The following is a 9182-nucleotide window of genomic DNA, read 5'->3' as shown; positions in this document are numbered from 1 at the left end:
AAAAGAACAAACATGTAAGTTACATTTACCTACTCTGTGAAATAGTTTTGCACATAGCAGCCCAGATCCTCTTCTTCACGGGTCCTGCTTTGGTGCTCCTAGCCCCTCCCTCCTGTTGAGTGATCCCACAGCAAGCAGCTTGCTATGGGGGCACCCGAGCCGAGGCTTCATGTGTGTTCAGGCACGGAGCCGTGGTTCGGCTCACCCACTCTCTCTCCCGATTGGTTAACTGACTTTGATTGACAGCAGCGGTAGCCAATGGCACTGCGTAAATTGTTGGTGCTATATAAATCCTGAATAATAATAAATAATAAGAATAATGGCTTCGCTACTGTGTATCAGAAGGGAGAGTTTCGGATGGCTGAGGCACTCGTGCACATTGCTGGATAGAAATGGGGCTCAGTTAAGTATTAGGCGAGCTGCTGCACACAGAGTGCATTAAGATAAAAAATATTCTGCCTTTACAACCACTTTTAAGGTTCACCTTTTGGAACATGTTACGCCTATATTTAGAGTGGAACATGTAACATGTTCTAGCTCCTACCTCCAGTTCCCCCCCTCAGTGTGACAGTGAAATCTTCTCCCCTTTTTTAAAAGTGGACGGCCACGTGGGGGTTCACCCACACAGCCACATCATTCATTCACAGTTTCTTGTGAATGAATGAACTACAAGTACCCTCATCCACCATGGATGACAGCTTGAAGTTCTGAATGAACTGGGAGGGCATTAATGAGGGCTCTTGTAGTTCGTTTAAAAAACCCTGCAGCTTTCAAATATGAAGGTATGGGCAGAAAGCTGCAGGGCTTGTCTGAAAAAGCCTGACCCTGTGCCCCCGATCATGGCTGCAATGCTTTTCAGGCTCCTACAGGAAAAAAACATTTTCTCTACAAAAATATATGCATTTATTATTATTTTTCTGGAAAAGTTAACCTATCCTTTGAAGAGAAGCTGCAAAAAAAAAAAAAAAAGCGGGTTATCCGGAACTGAGAAAGTGATTTATAATAGCTATTATGAAGAACAAACAATGAATATACCGAGTAGAAATGAAATTACAATACACAGATGCTATGGTAAAATTTCAAGGCATGTTTATTGTTCTCACAGAAGCATGGCAGCTGCTGTGGAGAAATCTACAGGGTAACAAGATAACAAGTAACGGAGCAGTTGATGGGTTGAGGTTCATAACTACAATCGATGTAGGCTTGAGTCACCATAAGAGCACATGGTAAGGGTAGGCAACCTCTGGCACCCCAGCTGGTTTTAGACTTCATCTTCTACAGGAAAAAAAACTTGCTAGAGTGCCAAAGGCAATGTCAAATGATTTCCGCAGCTTGTTGACTATCGGAGGTAAAGTGCCTCACGTAACCGTTAAAAAGCAAGCAAGAAATCATAGCAACACTGGTCACATATGGTTACAGTTTACACCACATGGTGTTTACAATGATCCAACAACTAGAAAACAAATGCATTAAATAAAATTATTAGGAATGAACTATACTTGCAGTTTTAACATAAAAACACATCTATGCAAAAAATCCTAGCATGTCTAACAGAAAGCGCAAACCTGACATTATATTACGGTCAATGTACATATAAATATACCTTTCCTCCAGTGTCAAATCTTCCTGCTTGTAATTATAAGAAATCATCCCAATTATTAATAAATATAGTACAAGTATTTACAAAAAAAAGGAGCTCCTCCAGACTGACAGACAGGAAGGTGTCAAGAGGCGACAAAGACATCACTGGAATATTGCTACAGTCCGCCGTTCCCTGTGTATAGCAAAGTCCAATAGTCATGTTCTGAGTAGCTACTGTAGATACTGTACAGTATAGAAATGATCTCACTAAATGTCAAAGAAACTGAACTTTTGTTAAATGAAATATGTACATTAATGACCTGCTTTGCGGCTAGTATGAAACCTGTACAATTATTTGTATTGCACTAGTGTAAGTATCACACATTTTACCATAATGTTATGACACGGCTTCTACACTTTAAAATGATCTGTCGTCACAGAGGCAACCAGTTTTGTAGACAGTAAAAACGTTCAGCCTATTTTGTAAAAAAAAAAAAAAAAAAATGAAAACACTGTGGCATCACTCCGACAAGTGTACACGCCTTGTAGTCATAGAGCACAGTAAATGTGTAGGAACATATTTATGTCCCTACATTAATACCCCCTTTAGTGTTTGCCGCAATTGCCACCCTGCCTGGACATGTATTCTTCAAGAGGCCTTGCAATAGGTGTGTTCTCTCTGTTTGTTGTTCCTCTTTTGACTTTATGTGATACCAAGGGGAAGCTCCGACTGTCTGCCTCCCCCCCGCCTCCGCTGCCACATTTGGTACCTTTTGGTGGGGAGCAGGTACCCGGTTTTGACAGGTACCCGTTCCCACTTCTGGCTCAGTTCACCACCCCCTTCCCCCTGCTGGCCCACTCCCAAAGTGCAGCAAAGTAGGAATCCGGCTGTGTAAGGACACCACTGAATTCCTGGACAGGTAAGTGCCCTAATATTAAAATTCAGCAGCCACAGTAATTGTGGGGGGAGCTTGGAGTGTCTCTTTAATTTACATTGCCCCTTCTATTTCTGTAAATGGATGATGGTACTGTAATTAATTTTATTTTAAAAAAATACCTTTTTCCTAATTGATATAGAGCTGTCACATGAGCCAGATCTTTCCCAGCCTGTCTGCAGGGAAATATAAGCAGGAGGAGCGTCTAGTCTTCGGCTGCTGGTCACGTTTAAAATGTAATATTTTATTTAAAATTTGGAATATGGAGTAAAAATTATTAATATCAATAAATGGTTTTAACGTGTCAAACAAATATATATTTGAAGTCAATTGTTTATTATTTTTGGCAATAACATGATGTGGACTGATTTCTGACAGACACAGGATGCGTCACGCCTCTCCAGCCTGTGTCTAAAGCCTCATACACACGATAGGACTTTGTACAAACTTTCCCTTGGATTTTTGTACAAAGGGCGTCGGCCCTGAACTTGTACTGCATACACACAGCAGGACTTTTTCAGCCAACTTTCACCAAATCACGAGGTTTTTCTGCATTTTACCACCATCTTTGGTCAACTTTTGTATTGTTGTCTGATCTTTTGCATTGGTTCTGAGCATGCCCGTTTGTACTTTGTACAAAAGTCCTATGGTTTTCTGTACACACGATCAGACTTTGCTCCATTGGACTTTTGTTGCCAGAAAGTTTGTCCGTTCGCACAGCCAACAAAAGTCTGATGAAAACCAAAAAAGTTTGTCCGATGGAGCGTACACATGGTCGGATGTTGCTCCAAAACAGCTAATTTGCATGTTTGTTGTCAAAGTCTGATCGTGTGTATGGGCCTTTAGAATAACAGGGAGGTGAAGCCTCCATCAATCTAAAGGTCATATCCCACCCTCATTGTGCTTAGCTGGTTAGCGGGCATTAAGGAGGAGGAGGGAGTGGGATGTCATTTACCATGTGTGACTCTATAATCACATGCACTGCCTCAGATGTCATAGGGAAGAAATGCTCAGCATAAAAACTGAGCATGTGCAGAATTGCCTTAGCAGCTGCTAAACACCTGGCTGAATTGGGGACATGGACAGAAGGAAAAGATAGAGAGCAGCAGGATAAACCAGATTTTTTGCATAATACAGAAAACTAATCTCATAGTGATTGAGTGAGTATGAACAGCAAGTAACAGCATTGATTCATCGTTTTTTATGATGTGGGTTTAGTGATACTTTAAAGAGAACCAGTTACTTTGTCTATTCAGAGCAACGTAGCAGGTTCCTTTTGACAGCCCACCTCCTCTGCTATTGATATCTTCCCCTGGGTTCTGGGTAGAAAGTCCCATAAACAATGAGCATATAAAGGGCAAATGACTACGTTCCTATAACTTGACATGACAATGCCTGTGCCTTATGACTGGCTGCACAGGTGTCACACACTGCATCAAATGAAATAGGGGAGAGAGTCACATGCACCCCTTTATCCAGAAGTACCAGGCACTTTACAAGGCCATGATCCTCAAACTGGGCAATAGAGGAGCACAAGGAATTAGATATCTGTCATGGATACTGTTACTTTTCCCTAAAAGATTCTAATGACAGGTTTACGTTGATGATAGAAGAATAGTTATGCTGAGGTGGACACCACCTGGAAGAGATACACTGACAAATATTTCCTCTTTAAGGAGAACACAGTACAAAGGGTGACAAAGTACAGGGAAAAAAATGGGCCCAAAAAAGTCCTAGCTGAGTGACAAAGCCCCACTAGCCCCTAAGCACCATGTTACCAGTGTGACCTGTTATAGCTGTTCTTACACGTCTGGTATGTGATCAATGCCACAGCAAGATCAAGAGTTCCTAAACTGAGTAATACTTTACATAGAAAGACTGGTCCTGCCTACAAGACTGTTGCCTCCAGCAGACGGGAGATACACTTTAATGGACATATAAACACTAATAGGTCAACTACAGACTGCCTAATGAAGCCAGCACAAAACATTTGAGACTGTACCATATTTGCTTTTCCTCGTCAGTAGCCAGTTTTTAAAAACAGATCCTCATTCACGCGTTTTGTCCAACACCCGTTTTTACACTAAATCCACAAAACTAGTGGGAGGATCTACAAGCTTTGACACATAAAAAAACAGATGGAACATTATTTGGTTTGGGAAGACATAATTTGGCACTGAGGAAGAAATAAAAGTGCAATGAATCTCTAGCTAGTCACTTCTGATTATTTATATGGGGACAGAAGTTTCCAGCACCATACTGCGTCATACAACTATATACCTGATAGGACACTATCTCAGCAGAGCTGCTACTGTCTTAAGTAGTTCCACCACACCAAGGCAGCGTCCTATGTCGTTTTGGCGACAGCTAATGAAGAGATTGTAAATCTAGATAATGAAAATTACAAACAGGAATGTAGACATGATGTAAAAATAAGACATTGCTCCTTTGTTCAGCAGAGCCAGGGGATATGCACTCTGTGAGGTAACAGTGCCAGCTTTACCCTCATGGGTATCTCTTGCAGGTAGAACATTCTGATCTCCAGCTGAGTCCATGTAATATAGTCTCATTACAAACAGATAAAAAAAAGGCAAAAGTTGCATTCTTCCAGTGCAAAAGGAAATGCTGCATCTGGGACAGCTTGTGTGTATGCAGCCTGTTTTAGAGCACATTAAAAAATAAAGGGTGTGTGCTATTTTTGCAGAATTCAAGCTTGCTTGAACTCTTAAAAAAATAAAATAGCAACAGCCTGATTATTCATTACACCGAAGCAGATTAAAGAAAAATAAAACATGTTAAAAAGGCACGAGAGTCAGATCTCATTTATCGTTCTCTCAGTCGGCCGGTATTCATGTGTCCCCGTGGATGACAGGTAGAACGACTGCGTCTTTCTTTTTAACCGGGCTCGTTTGTTAGCCAGTGTCAGGCTGCGGCGGCTGGAGCTAATGATATCCGAGATAAATTTCTTACAGTCCACACACACCTCCATGGTGCTCCAATCTTCCATGAGCTCTTTTGGAAACTGGAGGTCATCATCTGACTTGTCCACGGATTTAGACTTGGACCCCAACCTATGCAGAACAGACGGACATAGTAAGATTAAGGTAGAACTATAGGCAAACATTTTTTCTTCACATTGGATAGCATAAAGGAGGATTATAACCTATGTAAAAAAATGTTTTGCCATTGTTGTCTCATTGGGAAGATTTACCTTCACTTCCTGTCCCAATTACAAAATGGAAGCGAGAGGAAATCTCTGCAAATGTAACCACTTCAATACCTTAGGGCGTCATATGATGTCCTTGAGTTTGTGAGGGGATATCTGAATGATGCCTGTAGCTACAGGCATCATTCAGATATCATTCTTTCAAGCTGGCGATTCTGTGCACGATAAGAATGATCATAGCGGTAGTTCCACCGCTTGATCATTCTTACAGGCGATGGGAGGGCACGTCCCCCCTCCCGCCGCCATCAAGTGCTTTTCCAGGCTCTCTCGTGCCATCTGGGGCCCGGAGAAAGAATCAGCCGGCATCGTTTGACGACGATGGAGATTTCCGGTGACCAGATGGCCATCAATCATCTCTATGACCATCGGAGGCCCAGGCGCTTCATGCTTTCCAGCCTGGAGGGGAGATGTGGGGTATTATTGACCCCGAATCTCTCCATAAAGAGGACCTGTCACAATATATTCCCATTACAAGGGATGTTTACATTCCTTGTAATAAGGATAAAAGTGATTAAAAAAAAAATTGTGTAAAAAACAAAACAAAAAATTAAGTAAAAAAACAAACAATTTTTTTTTTAAAAAAACACCCCTGTCCCCGGTAGCTCGAATTCAGAAGTGAACGCACATGTAAGTCCCGCCCACATATGTAAACGCCTGTTCAAACCACACACGTGAGGTATTGCCGTGTGCGTTAGGGCATGTGCCACAATTCTTGCACTAGACCTCCTCTGTAACTCTAAACTGGTAACCTGTAAAAATGTTCAAAACGTTGCGTATGGAGATTTTTAAGTACCGAAGTTTGGCGCCATTCCACGAGTGTGCGCAATTTTAAAGCTCGACATGTTACATATCCATTTACTCTGCGTAACATCATTTTCACATTAGACAAAAAATTGGGCTAATGTTACGGTTTTGTTATTTTTTTATTTATGAAACTGTTTTTTTTTAAAAAAAAAAGGCGTTTGAATAATGATTGGGCAAATACCGTGCAAGATAAAAAGTTGCAATGACTGGCATTTTATTCCCTAGGGTGTTTTCAAAAAAAAAAACATATATAATATTTGGGGGTTCTGAGTAAATTTCTAGCAAAAAAATGATGATTTTTACATGTAGAAGTGACAGAATAGGCCTGGTATTGAAGTGGTTAAAGTGGTTGTAAACCCTTACAAACCACTTTGACCTACAGGTAAGCCTAGATTAAGGCTTACCTGTAGGTCCCAGAAATATCTCCTAAACCAACACGGTTTAGGAGATATTTACTAAAAGATAGTGACAGCTGTCTACGGCGCATTATTGCTGTTAGCAGCATGCCGCTACTAATGGGCGATATGCCGTTAGTAGTGGCTCTCGTGCGCATGATGTCATCGCTGCTCCGGCGCTGTGAGTGGCCGGAGCAGCGATACCCGGAAGAAGATGGATGCTCCGGACTACAGGGGACAGCGGTGACATCGCTGGCTCCTGCGTCAGGTAAGTGACACATAATGGGCTACTATGCGATGCATAGTAGTCTATTATGCTTTATCTTTGCAGGGAGACAAACATCAGGGTTTACTTCCTCTTTAAGGAATCTCTTGGGGACCCCCAGGTTACCAGAACAAGTGTCCCTATTGGATTATTTCCCCTTTTGCTTTTCTATGGACAACCCGAAATATGTAAGTTTCATTTTCACTTTTAATAACAGTAAACTGGGAAAATAGAGGGGGTGAATCACCCCAACAGGGGCACAGACAGCAATAAAAACTGTTCCAATCCATCTCCCCTCAATCCAAAACTAAAAAAAAAAAAAAGTTTTGCCTTTGGTTATACTTTAGGTAAATGTGCATTATTGATTACTGTACCTAGTACAAGTAGTAAGGGGAATATTCCCCAACATCACATTAGAAATGAAGAGTATGATGTCCAGAAAGCTAGTGTTCAGATCAGCAGGGACAGCCTGGATATTTATGTTGGTACTGTGACGGGAGTCACTTCGGGCAGCGGGCTTGTAGAACCCAGCTTACCTTGGAGAGCACTGGAATATCCTTGTCCAACTCCCCTGACCCCTCCTATGTGTAAGTGACTCTGTGTCTATTAGGGGCACAGGTGACCGCTAACCTGTTACAGGTACTAGTTTCCCTTAACAGCAACCTACCAAATTGGGAATACGTTCCCTGTTTGATAAGCTCTAACTTTGTTTTCTTTGCAAATACATTAGAAATGTGACAGATGTTCTAACCCGAGGGGTGTCCAACCTTTTGACCTTCCTGAGCCACGCTAGAAGAAGAGGCATTGTCTTGGGCCACACATAAAATACACTAACAATAAGGATAGCCGACGAGCAGAAAAAGTCAGGCAGATCTAAAAGTTAACAATCACAGATCCAGATAATGTACCTATCTGAGGCATGAAACTTACTTTTATATACAAAAAAAAAAAAATGAAGAATGGGCAACATAAAACTAGTGTGTATATTTGACCCCGTTTTTGTAAACACATCAAGATCTAGTTTCAATGGATGTAGTGGCAATTCTCAAGTTGCTCATCAGATATTTTAGTTCTAATGTTGCCCTTCATGTGCTTTAGCCTTGAGAATAGTTGCTCACAAATATAGGTGCCTCCGTAAACTGAAGACATGAATAAGGTGTGATTGTGAAGAGTGGGATATGAAACTGGGAAGATAAAACTGCTAAAAGTCCAATATAGAGACACGGTCAAATTTTTTGTCGGTCACATGCGTTTGCTAACTGTAAACACATTTTTACATTATAATCCCCTGCCCCCCCCCCAAAAAAGGAGGCAAAATAAAAAAATCATATTTTTTTAGAATTGTGTTGGGCTGGATGCTGCAACAAAATATTTTGTATGTATATCTACCAACCCCACTAGGTGCTTCAAGTATAAAGAATATATTTAGCAGTCTCGATCACTAAGCAAATATAAACATGGTCAGTCCTCCTTCTGCCTGTACTTTTACATTTATAGTGGTAATAGAAACACTTACCAATAGCCATTTGTAAAAACCTGAATTTACTTACATATATTATTGAAATTTAAAATGTACTTGTTAATTTTATTATTTACTTGCATTCTGCCTATCAGAGAAGTGTCGGGTTGAAAGGAAATTTTATAACAATAAAAATACCAGCCTTATAGTCCACATTCTATTTATAATGCTGCCAAAAATATAAATTTTTACCAGCCAGACTGGTAAAATACCAACAAAGTTGGCAACCCTGCCTACAGTCTGACACTGGGCTTACATTTTTATTCTGACAAAAAGAAAATACAAAGTAAACAATCACACACATGGGCTGGCTATCCATGAGAAGTTTAGCTGCACAATTACAACAAATGAACACATAACCTCACACACATCCATTTCCGAGTGCTTCTATTTATCAATGGTCAAAGGGGGGCAAAGACCAAACACTAAACTGTTAGATGCTGGACAGAACAGGATT

At 40.9% G+C, this 9182-nt stretch overlaps 1 protein-coding gene across 9 annotated transcripts in view; it reads right to left on the bottom strand.

Annotated features, from left to right (window-relative positions):
• Positions 1 to 1067: 1067 nt before the first annotated feature.
• Positions 1068 to 9182, bottom strand: part of SPIRE1 (spire type actin nucleation factor 1) — a 249298-nt gene continuing 241183 nt past the window's right edge. For all 9 annotated transcript variants that reach the window (XM_077492410.1, XM_077492411.1, XM_077492412.1 and 6 more), the window contains one exon: positions 1068 to 5587. In XM_077492410.1, coding sequence (XP_077348536.1) covers positions 5329 to 5587 — 259 coding nt within the window. In that variant the 3' untranslated portion in view covers positions 1068 to 5328. The remainder of the gene's footprint in view (positions 5588 to 9182) is intronic.

Source organism: Lithobates pipiens, unplaced genomic scaffold (genome assembly GCF_037356315.1).
Source record: "Lithobates pipiens isolate NorthernLeopardFrog02 unplaced genomic scaffold, aLitPip1_a1.2 Scaffold_19, whole genome shotgun sequence".
Lineage (NCBI taxonomy): Eukaryota > Metazoa > Chordata > Amphibia > Anura > Ranidae > Lithobates > Lithobates pipiens.
This window is presented reverse-complemented; position numbering and strand designations above follow the sequence as displayed.